Genomic DNA, 21,497 nt, shown 5'->3' with positions numbered 1-21,497 from the left:
CATCCGTTAAAGCAGCATCTGAGGAGCAGGAGAGTTAATATTTCGAGCATAAACTCTTCATCAAGAATATGGGGGTCCCAAGGTGGCTGAAAGATAAACGGGAGGGTGGTGGGCCTGGGGGTAAGGTAGCTGGGAATGCAATAGGTAGATGAAGGTGGGGTGTGATGGTGATAGGTCAGACCAGAGGGTGGAATGGATAGGTGTGAAGGAAGATGGACTGGTAGGATAGTTCAAGAGGGCAGACCCGAGTTGGAGGGTTGGATATCAGATAAGGTGAGGGGAGGAGAGACGAGGAAACAGGACCCTCCGTGTGGTTGGAGGGTCCCAAGGTGGAAGATGAAGTGTTCTTCCTCCATTTGTTGGCTAGCTAGGATTTGACAGTGGAGGAGGCCCAGGACTTGGATGTCCTTGGCGGAGTGGGAGGGGGAGTTGAAGTGATTGGCCACAGGGCAGTGGGGTTGTTCAGTGCGTGTGTCCCACAGATGTTCTCTGAAATGCTCCGCAAGTTGGCGTCCTGTCTCCCCAAATTAGAGGAGACCACATCGAGAGCAACAGACACAGTCGATGAGATATTTGGAGGAGCAGGAAAATCTCTGCCAGATGTGAAAGGATCTTTTGGGTCCTTGGATGGAGGTGAGGGGGAGGGGAGGGGTGGGCGCAGTGGCAAGGGACGGTGCCAGGAATGGAGGATGGTTTGGTGGTGGGCGTGGACCAAACGAGGGAGTCATGGAGGGAATGGCCTTTGCAGAATGCGGTGGGGAGGGATATATATCTCTGGTAGTTGGGTCTGACTGTGAATGGCGGAAATGGCAGAGGATGATGCGTTGTATCTGGAGGTTGGTGGTGTGGAAGGTGAGGATTGGGGGGAGGGGTTCTGACCTTATTGCAGTTTGAGGAGTAGTGCTCAAGGGCAGAGGTGCGGGAAGTGGAGGAGATGCACTGGAGTCTTTCTCCTAAATAAAGACTAGGAATTGGAATTGGCTTGGTGGGCGAAAGGGCCTGTTCCTGTGCTGTATTGTATTGTATCATAAAGCTATCACAGCCATATTAATATAATGGTCACACTTATTAACATCCTTTGTTGAGGTTATCTGGTTACTTGTTCACTTCTTTCCATGTCTAGAATGTCGTGGTCACTGTAATTATATTGTCTACCATTTGCTGGTGCACTGTATGTCTGGTTAGCAGATTCCATCAATACCACAAAGCTTCTCTTCAAAGCTCGACTGTATCTATTCTTCTGATTATTCCATTGTGGTTTGTACTGCCACAGCTTGCACACTAATAACCTTCCTAAATGGATTGTAAAATAATGACATTACTTGCTTGGCTGCTTGAACACTATAAACTGCTCATTATTGCAACTAGTCATTCTTGATTTTTCAGTCAGCCACAGGAAAAAAAATGTATTCAAATTAATATCTTATTCAGAAACACCTTCACCCTTAAGAACAGGTCATCATTTACCTGCAAAAAAAGTCAGTTTTGGATGATTCTTCATTTGTAACGATTAGGTTATGGTGGAATTTGACCAGTTTTGGGACTGATACGAGGTAGGCACTGCTGGCAAGGCCAGTTCACACGGTAGTTCAGAGTCAATCACATTTCTATGGGTCTGGAGTTACATGTAGGCCTGATTAGGTAAGGATGGCAGATTACCTTCTCGAAAGGTTATTAGTGACCTTAATGGGTTTTTATAACAATCATGTTGTATAGTCACCAAGGTCACCTTTGCAGATATTAGTTCTTTTAAGTTAAAATTTACTTATTCAATTAACTCAATTTCCCCAGATACTGGGTAAGATTTAAACTCATCATCTTCAGATTTTTAGCTTAGACTTTAGGATATGTTACATAATAATTGTGGTGATAATTAATACTTTCGTATTGTACATGGTCAGATGTTGAATCACTTGAATGTTGCATTTGTGTGCCAAAGATTTTAGATTTAAAGTTCACCAATATTGACTCAACTTTCAATCTTTTCTAGAATCAATACTATGCCTTATGGAGAAGAAACTGGAAGCTTCAAGGTTTAAGTATTATCTATAAAGTAGAAGTAATTCTTGATCAATATCATACCGTTGTGGAAAGGTAGTGAATTGAGGCAATAGTTTTACCCATAACAAGGAAAGGAGACCATTGTGGCTGCCTGTTGTCATATATCTTCCTGTGGTTAACGCAAAATATCATTCTCAGAAAATTGGAAGCAAGTCAGCTACCCAAGAGCTTTGTTGCAGGGCAAGCAGGCAAGCAGAGAGAGTAAAGAAAGTGTATTCATGTTACTGATATATAAAGGACAAGGAGGCACCATGGTATGCTATTAGAACTGATGCGATTGGTCTTCTCAAAATAGATAATGTTCAACTTCAAAAGGCACATAGTCCAACCGCACACATTGACAAAAACAGAAATTGTAGGTGAAACTCAGCAAGTTCTGTTCACCAGCAATTTCTGTTTAGGTTTGAGACCTCCAGTACCTGCAGACTTACTGGCTGAACTGCGAATTCAGAAATCAGCTGACCATTAAGAAAATAAATTGTTTGCAACTCTTGTCTATTTGGATAGTCAACTGTAAAATCACGACCTAGACAAATGAAATAAGCAAATGCTAATTACAATAAATCCAAGCCTTTTTAAAAAAGTTAAATATTCAGAATAAATTAACTAAACTTCTGAAAAGAAATCAGTATCTAACATGATAGTCTGGAATACAAGGTAAGTGTAAGGTTGAACATTTTATTGTTGTAGGTACAGGTACAGATACCATTTATCCTAAATTTTCACAATGTGACTTCCCTGTTATACTGCTTCCTGGCCCTAAACTTTTATCATAAAGGTGCAATTCTCTGTGGCACTGATTACATTTTTGTGAAATTCCTAAACTCACGAGGGGCACTTTAAAAACTCAAGGGATGCTCAAAATTATGCAGCTGGTCTAACATGAATTTTAGAGGCATGCACTGCAGAAGGAGGTAATCCAGCCCTTTGAGTAATCACTTTGAGAAGTAATCATACAGAGTCCCACATTCATGCTTTTTTGATAGTAACCCTGAATTTACTAATCTCTCAGTACTTGCCCAATTCACCTTTAAAGTTATTCATGGAATTAGCTTCCACCACTTTTTTTAGACAAAGTGTTTCAGATCTGATAACTTTAACTGAAAAAAACTCAACTCCCATTGTTCTTTTGACAATGATTTTAAACCTATGACTTTTGATTATTGACTCAATAACCAAATTCCTTTTAAAATATCAATACAACTTGGATTTTGCAGAATCTTTAATGATGGAAATAATCAGAAGGCACTTTATGGCAGTACAATCAGACCAATTGTGATGTTGTGAAATTGTGTTAGTATTCATAGCTTTTAATACAGTAAAATAGAGTCTCAAAATTTATAACAGCATTGCACATCATGAGAATTAAAGGGTAAATGACACTTCTCATGATTACTGCAAAGAACTAAGGATGCCTACAGATTTCCAACGTTTCTATTGATGTAGTGATGATGCAAAATGAAGACTCCTAGCTCAGCTATTAGAGGTTGATTTCATGTTAACTTTGACAGCCATCAAAATTTGGATTTTGTCAATATTTTCAAATTATGTTTTATATTTATAGGCAATTTATTTATTTACTGGAATTTGATTGATACTTGGATATTTGAAGACCATCCATATCTTCCTCGATATAATGCATGCCAAATTTTAATTACGTAACTAATCACTCATTCATAGCAGAGTAAAACTATGCCATTTGTAGGGGCTATGTTCATGCAAAATCTTGCAAACAGCAAATTCATGAACAGCCAACATATGATAATGGGCGCAAATTTGATAGTTTCCAAACATCAAACATTATGGTGCATAAACAACACTGTGGAAGATAAAATCCAATAAAATTTGCTTAAGGCAATATGTTTGTTGAACATAATGATGTTCTCTTGGAGAAATAGTGCAAAAATATAGTGATGCATTGTACTATTTACCACTGCAGCTGCATATAGCACGAATCACAAATTATGATAATATGGGCCCAAGTGCAACATGGCACCTAACACATCAGCGTGCATGCTCCACTCCTAGAGAGACAATACACCACCATTATATCAGTGTCTAAGAGCCTACACTTGGCATTGGGAGGTTCTTTATTAAAATACCCTTAGACAGCACTTTTTGTTCAAAAATCTCATAGATGAGCAAATGTTGAAATGATAATGGGTTATGTGACACATGTTTTGTGCTGATACGTGAATTAATGAATGGAAGGTGTGAACGGTAAAACTTCACAGCATTTTACAAATACTGGAACTTCAATGTGAGTAACACTTTGTGACATTGGTGAGTGTTGTAAGTAAGCAATTAAATAATTACCAATTTTACAAAGGACTATAGGCATTTCTCTTTATTACAGAGAGACAATTCATTTTTATATAGATTGCAAAACATGTTCAGAATTAGAAATCTGATATAATTACCTTTTAATTTTTCATCTTTGATATTCTTCAAGAGAACAAGTATGGTTGCATAACAAGCTCAAATATATTTCCAAAATTCCTTAGTTCTTTGCACTCTTCAGAAATAAATATTATCAAGTTAGAGAGGTTTTGCATTACACAGGGTCAGCCTACTTTGAAATAACATCCAAACCATCAATTAGATTGAGCTTATTGGCCAGAAAACTGCTACGCATGCTGAAGCTTTTTGTGGTCTAATTGTTTACCATAGTGTCTACAGAAATATTGGTTCCCACAAAACAATCTTAGATTCTGAATCACATATACAACCCCTGACTGGCTTCTGGTTGCATGGATACTCTGTATTTTGTCCAAACAGTTGGTAAACTTGTGGTCTTTTTGCAATGCATTATGGAACAAAAGAAATGGACACTGATACAATAAACTGGCAAATTTGAGTCAAATGCATAAAGTCAGCAAATATTTTAAGAAGAAATGTGTTTATTCATGCTTGTGAATAAGTACTTAATTTCTGGAATTGTTTAGGTCACTAGTATGTTTTCATCCCATGAAAGCACATTTGCTGAAATATCAATGTTTAATAGAACACATTCAGTCAACAACAGATCTTCTGTTGATCAGTGAATTTTATTTCTGAAGAATTTCAAGAATCAGGGACATTGGTAAATAAATTGGATCTTTCTCCTTTTTCACTGATGACAATAAGTTGGAAACTGAGTACGTAATAATAATTAAAATTTTACATATGCATGTACTTACTCTTTACCACTCTACATTCGTCCAGACTGAACATCTAAATTAGTTACATTCTGTATTTCTTATACAATTCTCAATGGTCACCATAGATGTCTCTTTTTCTGATGACATATTAACTGTTATTTTCAGTGTCAAAAAGCAGCCTAGATTCTTGTGCTGTTAGATGGATCAGTACCTCTTCAATAAAAAGAACTTGCTCACAGTTTTTTAATACCTTGTTAAAAATGTAAAATGGTCTCATTTTGATTTGTCCTTGTGATAGATCATGTGGTGTCTAATAAAATGTTTTTATTTATTCACAAAAGCAAATTGGAGTAAATGGGCTAGGTTGTCTCCTGAACTATAATATGCCTTCCTTCACAAAAAGCCTAACCAAGTATGACCACTATGTTTTTAAAGTACCTTTGAGCAGTGTGCTTAGTCAAGCATTCACTTCTCATTGTCATGGCACTGCAATCTATTGGCACTGCCATCTTTGACAATGGAACCTTTACCACATTATACATAATAAGGTGAAGCACACGTACATTCTCTGCAGCTGTATGGGTTGTCAGCATGCAAAAGCTAACAGAAACCCACAGAGCAGTGTGACTGGCCTGTCATTCCTTTGCAATTCCTCCTCTTTCATTAATCATATATCAGCTTGAAGAATTACTGGTAAACATTCTTCTACTAACAAAGCAACCCAGAGCAAAAGATTTGCATATATCATTTCAGCTCACAAAAACTTAAGTATCCAGTAAATAAACCCTAGGACATAGTTACAAGAGTCCATTAGACAGGCCTTTCACCTGCAGACTCATTGAAAATTTCCTTGCAGTCAGCTTTCCAAGTTCAGAATGGGATTTTGCCTGCCCATGGAGCAGAAAATCATCCAGTGCCTTTTGCTCTATCTTTTCTACTTGCTTTAAAATAGTCTTTCACTCACACATCCCATGCTATAAAATGGTGTTCAAACCTAATGTATATCCAAAAGAACTGATACCTACCTGTTAAGACCATTAGACCTTAAGAAATAGAATCAGCCATTCAGCCCATCGAGCTTGCTCTACCGTTCAATAGAATCATGGCTGATCCAACATTCCTCATGTCTACTTTCCTGAATTTTCCCCATAACCCTTCATTCCTTTAATGATCCAGAATCTATCTATCTCAGCCTTATTATATACAGGGACTATGCCCATGCAGCTCTCTGTGCCAAGGAGTTCCAAAGACTCACAACCCTCTGGGGGAAAGAAATTCCTCCTTATCTTAGTCTTGGATTTGCCCTGTTAGTAGCCTAGTATGGTGTATTAAGAAGACAAGAAATGATCTTACAGTCTTCTTCCCCTTCATAAATACTGGTGTAATAAATACATTTGCCAGTATCGAACAAAAACAAGTCCAGTGTGTATATGCGATAGTATCATAAAAATTATCCCTAGGTTCCATTTTAATTCTGGATCAATACATAAAAACATGTCAGGTAATGTTAGCATTATAACCATGCCGTATCGTGGTTCAGTTAGCAAAAATGAGAATTAAGAACAGCTGGTGAAGTAAAGATCGACAAATGTTTCAAGTAATTTTTTTCAATGAAATCATACTTTCCCACTAGTAATGGAATATTGAGTGTGTTATGCTAAACTTTTTTATTGGAATTATTTCTCCTTTCCAACATATATTCCCCATTCCCAATTCTAAAATAAACTGGCATAAACACCAAGTATGTAATTTTTGTTCTCCAGCAATGTAGCTTTTTTTGCTTTACCGTTTGCAAAGCTGTTGTCAATTGATTTATATCATAATATTGTACAATTCTTACCTTTTCAGTTTGATCATAAAAAGAAGTCGTTGTAGAATAGGAATCTTCTGACCTTGGGGATGAGCTTGGAGGTGAGAATGATGAACTCTCTGTGGTCAGCTCGATTAGTTGTTCAGTAACTCCTCCTGGATAAAATGTCATTACATTTAGAAATCAGACCTGAAGTGACACAGTATTTTATAGAAATGTATTTCTAGGACATCTAAATGCAAAAATTCAAAGATGTACAATGCAGGTGGGAACACTAAATCCCAGAATCTGCAACCACTCGCATTGTCTATGACCTAATACAGTCTTCTTAAAGAGAGAGGATGGCAGTTTGTGTCGAGATGGTAATGCAGGGGTGCAGGGTGGGGGAGCAGGGGTGGTGGTGGATGGAGATCAAGCCCAGCATGGTAGAGAGAACAAGCTCAGTGTGGGCGAGAGATGAAGCCCAGCGTGGGAGAGAAATGGGACCCAGCATGGGAGAGAGATGGAGCCCAGTGTGGGAGACAGATTGAGCCCAGTGTGGGAGAGGGAGATGAGCTCAGTGTGGGAAAGAGATGGAGTCCATCAGGGAAGAGAGATGGAGCCCAGTGGGGAAGAGAGATGGACCCCAGCATGGGAGAGAAATTGAGCCCAGCGTAGGAGACAGATTGAGCCCAGTGTGGGAGAGAGGTGGAGCCAGGTGTGGGAGAGAGATGGAGCCCAGTGTGGGAGAGAGATGGAGCCCAGTTTGGGAAACAGATCAAGCCCAGTGTGGGAGAGAGATTGAGCCCAGCGGGGGAGAGAGATGGAGTCCAGTTTGGGAGAGAGATTGAGCCCTTGTATGGAGAGCCCAGTGTGCAGTGACTGTGGGCACATGGCTAAAGATGGGCTGTAATTTGGAACTTTAAAATTTACTTTTTATTTTATCTGAAAAGAATTATAATGTTGAACTTTTAACTTATTTCTTTATTTCTCTACTTTTTACCTAAGATGTTGTACCCTGTTACCTTGTATCTAAGATGCATTGTGAATGGCAACATTGCAAACTTTTCACTGTACTCCTATATACCTGTACTTGAGTACATGTGACAATAGCACCTAATTCTAATTCTAATTCTAAAATTCTTTCAGATGACACTGCTCTGAAGAGCCACCATCACTGCATGAAATGCTGGCCCTTTCATACATTCAGTGTATCAGGCTGTGAGTATCAGAGTGACTGTTTCAATCCAAATGGAAACCCACTGAGGCTAACAATTGTATGAGTGTGAATTTTAACTTCTGGGCATCATTAACATGTTGTTGACAGCCTTGCCACCCAAAATGGACATGAGGTCAATGGGAAATTGCAGAAGTTTGGGTACCACAAAGCATTCTATGAATTTGAGTGTGGGTTGAGAGTCTGGGGTGAGGAAGAATTACAAAGGCCACACCTGCTCCTCCTGACTCCACAAGTAAATCATATGTATGAAAAAGACTCTTTGGATTATCAGATCTGATTGGAATCTCCTGGTATAGCCAACCCAGCTTTCTTCTGGCATGGAGCTGCTATTGATACAATAGGGCCATCATTTGCTTAAATGTGTGGAATTCCTGCTGACGTCAGTCAAGTGTCTCATAATGCCTGAAAAATTAGGAATTTTCAAACTGTATCAGAGTGGAAATGGTGTAATTGGTCTACCTGCCACATTTTACATGTCTTTTCCACCCAGATTCCCCCTAGCTGCCACAGCTTTCACTTTTCAATGAGCTGTCCAGGACTGCTATTCAGTCTGAAATCAAGCAGAATGCCTTGGATGGAAAAGAATTTTGTTTTATTTTCCAGAGTTAGCACAAAATTTGTCTTTTAAGCTCAAAATATATTCTACATAAATATCATGTGTTAACTTACGTGTGCTATTATTGCCCCACGTCACTTCAGTTGCTCGAATTAAGGCTGGATCCTCCTTTAAAGGATTGGCTTGCAAAGCTAATGTGTGCAAGGTAAGAAAAAACACAAATCTTCAGTTTGGTCATTCACAATCATTTCCAACATATTTAATATACCAAATAAAGCCCAAGTTAATACAAGGAGTGCTACAGCAGTATGGTAAACAGCACCAGCAGATCTGACATGGTTTTACAATAACATATATCAATGGACAAAGTTAAAAATCTCACAACACCAGGTTATAGTCAAACAGGTTTATTTGGAAGCACTACCTTTTAGAGCGCTGCTCCTCCATTGAATGGTTGTTGTGAAGAAGCAGCACTCTGAAAGCTAGTGCTTCCAAATAAATCTGTAGGACTATAACCTGGTGTTGTGTGATTTTTAACTTTGTACACCCCAGTCCAACACCAGCATCTCCAAGTCATATATCTATATAGTTGATTTGTATGTAAGTTAGTTCACTGAGCTTGATGCTATGTAGCTGATTTGTCAGTAAATAGCCTTTCTGTTAGAAAATGGCTGATTTGAGAAATGTAAATGTCATATTGAATAGGTTGTGTCTGACACTGAATTGCATAGAAGTTACAGAAAGATATTTCAACATCAAACACTGCTGGATATTCGCTATATGAAAGCAAGCTTTTCTTTCATAGACTAATCTGCACCAGAATTACAGCTTTTGTTGCCATTCTGAAACATAAGAAAATATCAGAGATCAAAGCTGCTAAATTCACACATTGCAATGTGAATTTCCTCAGGTGCATGTTTTATCAGATATGATACCGAAGATAAGTTTCAGAGAGTTAAACAATTGGCAGTCTTGAACATTCATCCATTCTGAACGCGTTCACAAGCAGGCGTGAGACCTAATTGTATTTTTTTAAGACATCCTGTGTGGTTGAAATGCTGTTTTTCTTTTGAAGGAGTTCACTTTTGCAAACTTCACAGCAGTCATGTGCAAACAAAATATTTTGGATGCTGGAAATTTGGTATGAAAACAAAAGAAATGCTGGAAATACTCAATGGTTCTTGCAGAATTTGTGAAGAGAGAGAGAAAAAGTGTTAATGTTGCAGCTTGCCAGCCTTTTGACAAAACTGGAGACTCTTTAAATTTATAACTTTCAAATGTATATTCAGCTCTTTTTTGAAACCATGTATGGAATCTTTGAGCTGCCTCCTCCACTCTCCCAGGCAGCAAGTTACATATTCTGAAAACTCCGAGTGAAAAAGTTCTCATTTCGTTCTAGCTCCCTTGCTAGATCTTGAAATTGAGATCCCTAGTTACTGACACACCTACCAATGGAAGCAGAATATCCTCACTTCACTCTTAAAAAGAAGTTCATAGTTTTGAATACCTAATAATGTTACATCTTAATCTTCTCTGCACCAAGGAGAATAAGCTCAATTTCTCCAATCTTGCCTTGTATTTGAAATTGCTCATTCCTGGTATCATTCCAGTAAATCTCTTTTGCATGCACTCTGGGGCTTTAACATCCTTGGGAGAAACTAAGGACTGCAGATGCTGGAGTTCAGAGTCAGGGGAATTGTGCTGGAGGGGCGCGGTGGGTTGGGTGGCATCCAGGGGAGTGGGGGGGGGTTCAGTGTTTCACACATGGGACCTTCACTAGGAATCATTCCTGGTGGGGGGCTTGTGCCTGTGGCAATGTTTTTCCTGCTCCTCGGGTGCTGCCTGGCCTGCTGTGCTTTTCCAGCATCACACTCTCGACTTTATTTAAGTACCCAGAACTGAACACAATACTCCAAACAGGATTTGACCAATGATTTGTAGAGATGCAGCACCACTTCCTCGCTTTAATACTGTATGCTTCGCTTTATAAACCCAAGGATCCTATAAGCTTTCTAAACAAGTATATGGGTCAAATGCTGGCAAATGGGACAAGATTAATTTATGATGTGGAGGTGCCGGTGTTGGACTGGGGTGGACAAAGTTGAAAGTCACACAACATCAGGATACAGTTCCAACAGGTTTATTTGGAAGTACTTCCAAATAAACCTTTTACACTATGGCGTGGTGTTGTGTGATTTTTAGCTAGACTAATTTAGGTTGGCATGGACAGGTAGGACTGGAGGGTCTGATATGCAGCTCAACTTCCCTGGCCACCTTCAGAGAATTATGCGTGTGAGCTCAGAGTTCCTGTACTCCTGTATTCGATCCAGAGTTGTACCATTGAGCACATATCATCTGTGTTTGTCCTACCAAGGTGCAATATCTTACATTTCTCTGCATTGAAATTCATCTGCCAAGCGTCTGCTATTTGGCCAGTTTTGTCAATGGCCCTCTGAAGTCACTCAGCATTTTCTTCACAATTCACTATTCACCCTAGGTTAGTATCATCTGCAAATTTAGGGACTTTTGTCCTCAAACATCCATCTCCAAATTATTTATAAAACTCAAAACAAGCCTCTCAACACCTAAACCTAGGAAAGACTTTCAACTCATCTCCAATCTGAGAAATGCTCACATACAAACTGTTTCCCACTTTTTAACCAACTTCTAATCCATACTACCACGGACACATCAATCCTAAACAGTATTAATTTGTTAACCAACCTGCCATATGGCACAGTGTCCGATGCTTTCTGAATGTCCAAATATACAACATCCACAGCACTGCCCTCATCCTACCTCATCAAAGAATTCAAATCAATTTCCACACTTGACCTGCCCTTGAAAAAGCCATGTTGACTGTCAAAAATTGACTTATTTTTCATGAAGTTTATATATTATGTTATATATAAAGTTATCCTGCATACATTGAAGGAATGTCTCCCTTTCCGGGCCTCACACTCTAACTTTTTCTTAATCTACACTAGGGTAATTGAAATTACCAACTATCAGAACCCTATTTTTTCATCAGATTTTCATAATCTGCCTTCAAATGATCTCTTTTATTTCTTCCCCACTAGGTGAAGGTCAATAATAAATTCCCAACAAGGTCACTGGTCCCTTAATGTTTTTCACTTCCATGATCCTAATTCAGGGAATGCATCCTGTTCAAGGGCAATAATACTGTTTTTACTAAAAGCCACATAACCTGAAATATCAAGCATCCAATTCTGTCTGGCTTGAGCCACATTTCTGTCAATGCTACAGTGTTATATCCCCCCAAGAGCAATTTCTGCTACTAGTTCTCCAATTTTATTCATGATACTCTGTGCATTTATATCCATACAATTTAACCCTGCCCTTATTTCATCCTTGCCCATTGGAGGGCACCCATTTCCTTGTTCACTGTCAACAACCAAGCTTTCCCTCATTTGTTTTTCTCATTCCCCATCTCTCTTTCACCTTCTCTGGTATTTCCAGAATTAGGTTCATTAGTCAACCCAAGTTTAAATCCACTCCTACTGCACTATGTACTCCCTCAGGTCGGAGATTAGTTCCATCCTGCTCAGGTAAAGCCCAGCCCTTCTGAAAAGCTTTCTCGTTTCCCAAAAGTGACCCCAGTGTCCCAAAAATCTGAACCCTTCCCTTCTACACCATCTCTCAAGCCATGATTTACCTTCCTGATATGCTTTCGCATAAATAGTGCAAGTTATATCACAGGTAGTATTTCTACTCGCTAACTCCTGAAACCGATCATGCAAGTCCTCCATGCTACCCATCTCAACATTATTAGTACCCATGTGAACCAGAATCACTGGTTGTTCACCCTCCCTTTCCAGACGTTTATCCAGCAATTTAGTTTTGTCCCAAGCCCTTGCACTCGAGACAAAAGACTGTACAAGAGTCACAATCTTGTTTGCAAATTAGACGGTCTTATCCCTTGACCTATTGAGTCACCCACTAATACAACCTTTCTAATCTGCCTACCAGCTTCTCTCTCTTTCCAGAATAACCTTGGGTAGCAGCTTCCCTCGAGTCATCCACCTTCAATTAAGTAGTGTAGCTCACTAAATAAGCATCTAAAATTTCATACCTGTAAGACAGCTCCAAGGAGTACTGAATTTCCTGGATTTGCTGTCTCCTTTTCTTTCGGCAAATGATCACCCTCTCATCTGCCATCTCTGTACTCCTCTTTATCTATCTGTCATGCAAACCCTCCCCCAGTCTCTGGTATGGCTAATCCAGAAACCTCTGTCCTTGAGTAGGGTACATTGAGGAAAGTCACTGCTCTGAATCAACCACATATTTTTCAAAGAGTGCTACCCTTTGGTACTTCATACAAATGTTACATCCTGGATGTCTTGTAGATTGAAAACCCCCTACAGTTTACAAGCCAAACATCATCATCAGCTTTTCCAGAGGTCCTACCATCTTTACAGGTCAAGATGAGGCACACTTCTTAAGCTCTGTTGTTTCTAAGCCACAAATAAATTTTCAATCAGCTCCTTTTGTTTTGGTTCAAGGAGGATGGAGAGAGGAAAACACAAGTCATGTATTATTTGGGGCTTGACCAAGTTAGCACTGCTGCCTTGCAGTGCCAGGGATCCGGGTTCGATTCCAGCCTTGGGTAGCTATCTGTGTGGAGTTTGCACATTCTCCCCTTGTCTGCGTGGGTTTCCTCCGGGTGTTCCAGTTTCCTCCCACAGTCCAAAAATGTGCAGGTTAAGTGAATTGGTCATGCTAAATTGCCCATAGTGTTCAGGGATGTGTAGGTTAGGTGCATTAGTCAGGGGTAAAGAGAAGATAATAGAGTAGAGGAATGGGTCTGAATAGGTTACTCTTCGCAGGGTTAGTGTGGACTTGCTGGGCCAAATGGCCTGCTTCAACACTGTAGGGATTCTATGATTCTATGTTAGAGATTCAACAAATTTCATGGAGGGGCAAAGCCAAGGAGGTATATAGATGAGAGATTAAATGACAAAAAGCACAAAAGGAGGTGGTCACGGGATAAGTGAAAAAGCAAAGGATGGCTCCCAAGGAGATACCAACAGAAATTTTGGAAGGCAGTAATTGATTCTGATTTTTCCAGTTAAATCTTTTCCACAATCAATCTTTGGCTCCTTTGTTGCCTTTTACCAGTTCCATTTACATTTCAGTACCATCTTTTTTGTCATTTCATCTCCCTTGCCTCTTTTAGACTTTTCCTTTTGTTCTTCTTCACCACTCCCCATCTCTATATTTGTTTAAAATCTGTTACATCTCTAATATTTCCCATTTTGATGAAAGGGCATCAAGCTAAAATGTTAACTCTGTCTCTCTACAGATAGTGTCACAGAGTCATAGAGATGTACAGCATGGAAACAGACCCTTGGGTCCAACCTGTCCATGCCGATCAGATATCCCAACCCAATCTAGTCCCACCTGCCAGCACCCGGCCCATATCCCTTCCTATTCATATACCCATCCAAATGCCTCTTAAATGTTGCAATTGTACCAGCCTCCACAACTTCCTCTGGCAGCTCATTCCATACGTATACCACCCTCTGCGTGAAAATGTTGACCCTCAGGTCTCTTTTATATCTTTCTCCCTCACCCTAAAACTATGCCCTCTAGTTCTGGACCCCCCCACCCCAGGGAAAAGACTTTGTCAATTTGTCCTATCTACGCCCCTCATAATTTGGTAAACCTCTATAAGGTCACCCCTCAGCCTCCAACACTCTAGGGAAAACAGCCCCAGCCTGTTCAATCTCTCCCTCCAACCCTGGCAACATGCTTGTAAATCTCTTCTGAACCCTTTCAAGTTTCACAACATCTTTCCGATAGACCAGAATTGTCATCCCTGTTGAATATTTAAGGCATCTTCTACTGCATTTCCACATTACTTGTTGCATGAGAGAAGAAAAATGAGGTATGGCGGTATACGAGGAAGTGAAAGTGTAGCGATAACAAGGACAGATTGGAGAAACAGATGGTAGAGTATAAATTCATGGAAACTAAGGCAGCTTGCAAGCTGTGTCAACTACAGAGATCTCACAAAATGCACCTCAAGAACAGCAAAAAAAAATTTATTGTGAAGAACAAATCTACATGCTGAGGCAGAAGAGGGAATAATGGGAAATAACACACAAACTCAGACAGAGTTTACAAACAAGGATGAGTACGTACAAACAAGGAAATAAAAGGCAAAATGGAAAATGAGAACTAACCTAATGTAGATTTATTAAAATCTATTGCACCTCCAATGGTTTATCAAATACAGCTAAAATAAGTATATTGCATTGATGCCAGTTCCAGGATTGTTCCATGTCGAAAGGATGTATGGAATTTTTGCCTGCTGTTTGGACCTAACCATGAGCCTAACTTATTTTTCTAGTTTGGGGTGGATTGAATATGCAGGGTAGGCATTTAGCTGTTTCACTGTCATACCTACCTATGCTGTCTAGAATTCTGCAGTAGAATGGGGGTGTACCATTTAAAGCAGGGTCTTGAAGACTTCAAAGAATCTTTTCATTGAGCACATTGGATTGGACTGATACCCTCAAGTACTGAATGTTTTGGGTCCTTATAGAGAGTGTGGTGACCAGTACTCTCTTGAACCAATAAAAAAAAACCTTGATCACTATTCCCAATATCACAAAGTCCCATGGCAGTGGTGGTACAAAGCAGAAAATTGATACAGCTTCCATAGTTTTGTCAACTGCTACTTATTTAATCAGGGAGTAACTGGTCATGTTTACTGGTGGAGAAAAGGAAGAAATATCCACAGCAGCTGGAGCAACACAGCTATAGATCTCCAGTCTTTTATAACTCACTGGATTTTCTGCTACTTTATGGTGGGAAAATTATAATAAAGATTGCAAAAATAATTAAAAACATGATTGATGCTTTGCTCCTTAGGTGAATTCCAATGATTGGAGCCTAAGTAATGATGTAACACACTGATATTCAAATGATCCTATAGTGAATTAAGTAACAAAGCTCCAAATTATGCTGAGTGTTACACATTAGCCCAAGTTGGCCTGAAAGTTTACAAATGGTGCAGTGGGTTCTTGCGACTGTATCCCCCACATCTGGGCCAGAAGGCCTAGGTTCAAGTTCAACCTGCTTCAGAGGCATTTAATACCACCTTTATACAGGTTGAACAGGAAAAATATCCACAGATGGATAGTTTTGGATTTCTGAGGCACTGGGACAAATTCTGAGACTGGCAGAGACTGCAGAGGTTTTAACTTAAATCATAATGGCAGTGTTCCCTTTAATTAGAAAATGCAAGAGGATTTAATCTGAGATTTTGCAAGTTTCAAGATCAGTCTTTTTGGTGCAAGTGCACAAATTCACAGTTTTTTTTAGAAGAATCCCATACAGTGTGGAAACAGGCACTTTGACCCAACCAACCCTCTGAAGAGTAACTCACCCAGACCCATTCCCTCTACCCTAGCACAACCAATTCACGTAACCTGCACATCTTTGGACTGTGGGAGGAAACTGGAGCACCCAGAGGAAATCCACACAGACATGGGGAGAATGTGCAAAATCTACATGGACAGTTGCCCAAGGCTGGAATCAAATCCAGGTCCCTGGTGCTGTGAGGCAGCATTGCTGATCACTAAGCCACCGTGCTGCCCCAATTTATTGAATTAAATTTCACAATATGCCATATGAGCCAAATTCCTTTGAACTACTGATCTAGCATCATAACCATTATCGACCACACCCATTTTAGGAGAGAATAATGGTGGGTATGCAGTCAATGGCACAAATCCTCCAGTCTCTGGATTGTCAGAAACCAAATGCTGATCCAAGATACTGTTGCAACATATGGGGAGTTCTGACAGGCTGACCCCTTTGGGAATTATTGGGAAGTTTGATTTTCTGATTAGCAATTTCCTGCTCCCCAGGATTTTCTGTAAAAGTCTCTGAATTGGATTTACCTGGAATTAACCAGGAAAGGTTAGCCAGAAAAAACCTAGTCTATGTCCTTGGTAACTATACAACTGAGACCCCAGTCACACACAATGAGCACCTGATTCTCTCCTAACTCTCCTCAAACCCCTCAATTAACATCCTCCACTTGCCTGACTCTGCCCCATTTACTCTGAAAGCTTTCCACACTTGACTGCCCAATCCATCCAACTTTCTCTCCAACTAGATTTGACTGGCCTTGTCCTGACCCAACCTGACTAGCCCTGGTCCATTTAGTTACCCATTCATGTACCATCTTACCCATCTGCCAACTCACCACTCTGCCCATCTTATATTTCACCTACCAAACACCTTACCCACTAACTTCCTCACTGCCTAACCCTCCCACCAGCCTATCCATCTAGTACCCTACCCATCAATCCATTTACCTCACCCACCTATTCACCCTATCACTTTACCCATTCACTACTCATCCATCCACCCTTGTTTACAAAGAACTTTTAAATATACCTTTAGATAATTAATGCCATTAAAAGCGGGTGTATCCTGTCTCACCTCAACTCTGCATTGCTGCAATGTATTGTTCCACTGCACACTATAATCCATATTTCTGGCAAAGCCATGCTGGAAGGCCTGGCAGGTTATGTGGAGCAAGTTTAAGAGCAGTGGCAATCCAACAATAAAGATTAGGGACCATGAATAAAATGGGAAATAGTAGTACAGAAAGAGAACTAGGTAAAAACAATGACTGCAGATGCTGGAAACCAGGTTCTGGATCAGTGGTGCTGGAAGAGCACAGCAATTCAGGCAGCATCCGAGGACAGGCAAAATGGGGAATATGCAATAACTGTTCGTCTAGCCAGAGACGCCCACATCCTGTTAATGAATAAAATAAATAGAGTGCCTCCTCAGATTAGCGATAATGCTTTAAAACTGTTCCTCTTGCAATTGCTACTTGCGATACCAAGCTAACTAATTTATTTTTACAACTACAGTTTTACTTTCGCCTTCACAATGATGCATAGCAAGTTAGCTGCACAAGCTAGTGCAAATAGGTTTGAGAATCACATCCACATTTGATTTCCTTTGAATATGTGCACTGTATCTAAATAGTGTTACAACCCCTCAAATAGGTTTTCCCATATCTTTTAAAATGTTAGGAATTTAGCTTCAGACGTGGGTGAAATTGGGTTGCAAAGTTTTCATTCTGTGCTGTCAATTTCCTTACGAACGTCAGTATTGAACCTTTACAATACAATCAAATCCCCGTACTCTCCTAATTTGAAAAATAGTCAGAGGGATGCTGACTTTGTGTTCGCAAAGCGTTCACCTAGTGGACAAAGTGTGAATCGCACCCTACAAAACATCCACTTGTGGATGCAGCAAGTTACTGTAAGGTGGGGACCAGTTTACTTCACACTAAGCTAAGAAGCTGATCTATAAATATCTGGAGGCAAGGTCCAAACCCATTCCAAAATATAGGAGAGAGGGATTTTCTGGTTTCTGATTTGAATTCGTTCATTCAAACTAACTATCCACAACCTTTTGGATGTTATTGTTTGTTTAGCATCATTGATCATTACAGTAATTCTCACGACTGATAATTTTTTAGAGATTTTTCCTTTATGTATCTCGTGTTTATCTTGAAATCTTGTCAATGCTTGACTTATCAATGAAAATAATCAGTTTATTTTGTCAAATCCTTGTAGGATTTGAACAACCCTATCTCATCCACATGCAACCTATAAAAGCAAATAGTCTGAGTTATCTTAGGGTTTTCTTTACAAGTCAAAACCCATAATCTTGGCATTTGCCTGACAGATCTCATTACACTGTCTCTAAACTAATGTATATCCCCACTAACAAGGAGCCCACAAGTGTACACAGCATTCCAAATATGATTTGGTCATTAGTGCAAAAACAAAATACTACAATTACTGGAAATCTCAATGTAACGGAGGAAGAGGTGGGGAGTGGTGCCGGTGTAATTACGGAAGATCAACTGCTCTACGTAGCCAACAAAGAGACAGGCATAGCTAGGGCCCATATGTATGCCCATGGCTACCCCTTTGGTCTGGAGGAAGTGGGAGGATTCAAAGGAGAAATTGTTAAGGGTGAGGACCAGTTTGGCCAAACGAATGAGAGTGTCGGTGGAAGGGTACTGTTGGGAACGTCTGGAGAGGAAAAAACGGAGGGCTTGGAGGCCCTGGTCATGGCGGATGGAGGCATGATCTTCCGTAATTACACCGGCACCACTCCCCACCTCTATTTGGTTTTATTTCAGATTTCCAGTAATTGTAGTATTTTGTTTTTGCACTAATGACCAAATCATATTTGGAATGCTGTGTACACTTGTGGGCTCCTTGTTAGTGGGGATATACATTAGTTTAGAGACAGTGTAATGAGATCTGTCAGGCAAATGCCAAGATTATGGGTTTTGACTTGTAAAGAAAACCCTAAGATAACTCAGACTATTTGCTTTTATAGGTTGCATGTGGATGAGATAGGGTTGTTCAAATCCTACAAGGATTTGACAAAATAAACTGATTATTTTCATTGATAAGTCAAGCATTGACAAGATTTCAAGATAAACGCGAGATACATAAAGGAAAAATCTCTAAAAAATTATCAGTCGTGAGAATTACTGTAATGATCAATGATGCTAAACAAACAATAACATCCAAAAGGTTGTGGATAGTTAGTTTGAATGAACGAATTCAAATCAGAAACCAGAAAATCCCTCTCTCCTATATTTTGGAATGGGTTTGGACCTTGCCTCCAGATATTTATAGATCAGCTTCTTAGCTTAGTGTGAAGTAAACTGGTCCCCACCTTACAGTAACTTGCTGCATCCACAAGTGGATGTTTTGTAGGGTGCGATTCACACTTTGTCCACTAGGTGAACGCTTTGCGAACACAAAGTCAGCATCCCTCTGACTATTTTTCAAATTAGGAGAGTACGGGGATTTGATTGTATTGTAAAGGTTCAATACTGACGTTCGTAAGGAAATTGACAGCACAGAATGAAAACTTTGCAACCCAATTTCACCCACGTCTGAAGCTAAATTCCTAACATTTTAAAAGATATGGGAAAACCTATTTGAGGGGTTGTAACACTATTTAGATACAGTGCACATATTCAAAGGAAATCAAATGTGGATGTGATTCTCAAACCTATTTGCACTAGCTTGTGCAGCTAACTTGCTATGCATCATTGTGAAGGCGAAAGTAAAACTGTAGTTGTAAAAATAAATTAGTTAGCTTGGTATCGCAAGTAGCAATTGCAAGAGGAACAGTTTTAAAGCATTATCGCTAATCTGAGGAGGCACTCTATTTATTTTATTCATTAACAGGATGTGGGCGTCTCTGGCTAGACGAACAGTTATTGCATATTCCCCATTGTCCAGAGGGCAGTTAAGGGTCTGAGTCACGTGTAAGCCAGACCAGGTAAGGATGGCAATTTCTTTTCCTAAAGGAAATGGGTGAACCAGATAAGTTTTTTTTTCCTGACATGGTCATCATGAGATTTTTAATTCCAGATTTTTTTTTTCAATTCAGTTTCCACTATCTGCCATGGCAGGATTACCTCCCACCCCGCGCAAGCCTCCTGTTAAGGATGGCATCCAGTTGAATATCACACCTTCAAACTGCTACTACAATGCTTCAAGCCCCTTAGCATCTCCCTCCCTACACCCAAGATCCACATCATTCTCTTATGACACAAGCTTGTGACCAATTCACCCGTTTCCCCCAAACATAGCAGAGTCACCCAGCAGTCCCAACATGCTGCTATTCCCATTGGTCATTCTTCCAGAAATTAAAAATCACACAACATCAGGTGATAGCCCAACGGATTTAGTTGGAAGCACTAGCTTTCGGAGTGCTGTTAGTGCTTCCAAATAAACCTGTTGGACTGTAACCTTGTGTTGTGCGATTTTTAACTTTGTCCACCCCAGTCCAACACTGGCATCTCCACATCATTCTCCGAGTCGGAAGGAGAGAGGCATTGATAGGGATGGGGCAGTCAAATGCTGAGGCAGTGGAGTGGGGACCCACTCTGCGCTTTGGATGAAGGCAGAGTGAACATCAGTGCAGCAGAGAAAGAGAAGCAAAACGTGAACGAGTACAGGAAGTCCAGGAGGAATGAGGCAAACCAAAGAAAGGAAATATATATTGTCAAGCAGGAGCAGGACCAGGAAGGTGACCAAATGCTGTCCGAGCTCCGTGGGGCTCTCAACTCCTGCACCGTCCTCACTTTCACGATTGTTTCCTTTTTCAAAATCACAAATTCCTCTGGAGAAACACGCCGCCTTTTTATTTTTAGTTCCACACACACCTGTTGAATGTAACCCATTTCACTTTCCCTAGCAGCTAACCCGCTGAGGGGGCGCAGACAGACATCCCTGTCTCCTGAAGCTGCAAGCGGGACGCGTTTGTCCGCATCCCCTACCCTTGTCCCAAAAAGATAGTGAAGGAATATTGAGGTCTTGTGGCGCGGGGGCAGTGACCCTACCTCTGGCCTGGGTAGGTGTGTGAGTTCAAGTCCCAGCTGCTCCAAAGGCGTGTAATAATATCTCTAAATTTTAAAACAAACGTGGATAGTATTCGTTCTTTCAATTACGATACAGGGTAAATAGTGCTTTACACCCAGGAGTAGGGATAATGGTCTTTAGGCGAATTATGACATTTATTTGTTTGGCATGGAAAAAAAAATGTTCCCAGACAAATCAGCACTCCCCTCGTTTCTGAAGTTGAAGTTAAACTATCAAACGAGTCAAGGCCTGTCTC

General features: G+C 40.2%; 1 protein-coding gene across 1 annotated transcript in view; it reads right to left on the bottom strand.

Moving 5' to 3' along the window:
- ptprb (protein tyrosine phosphatase receptor type b) overlaps nucleotides 1-21,497 on the bottom strand; it is a 112,335-nt gene that overhangs the window by 88,322 nt on the left and 2,516 nt on the right. The window contains exons 3-4 of the mRNA XM_043709746.1: nucleotides 8,900-8,977; nucleotides 7,042-7,166 (exon numbers count right to left, since the gene is read on the bottom strand). Coding sequence (XP_043565681.1) covers nucleotides 7,042-7,166; nucleotides 8,900-8,977 — 203 coding nt within the window. The remainder of the gene's footprint in view (nucleotides 1-7,041; nucleotides 7,167-8,899; nucleotides 8,978-21,497) is intronic.

The sequence above is a fragment of the Chiloscyllium plagiosum genome, chromosome 19 (assembly GCF_004010195.1).
Source record: "Chiloscyllium plagiosum isolate BGI_BamShark_2017 chromosome 19, ASM401019v2, whole genome shotgun sequence".
Classification (NCBI taxonomy): Eukaryota; Metazoa; Chordata; class Chondrichthyes; order Orectolobiformes; family Hemiscylliidae; genus Chiloscyllium; species Chiloscyllium plagiosum.
This window is presented reverse-complemented; position numbering and strand designations above follow the sequence as displayed.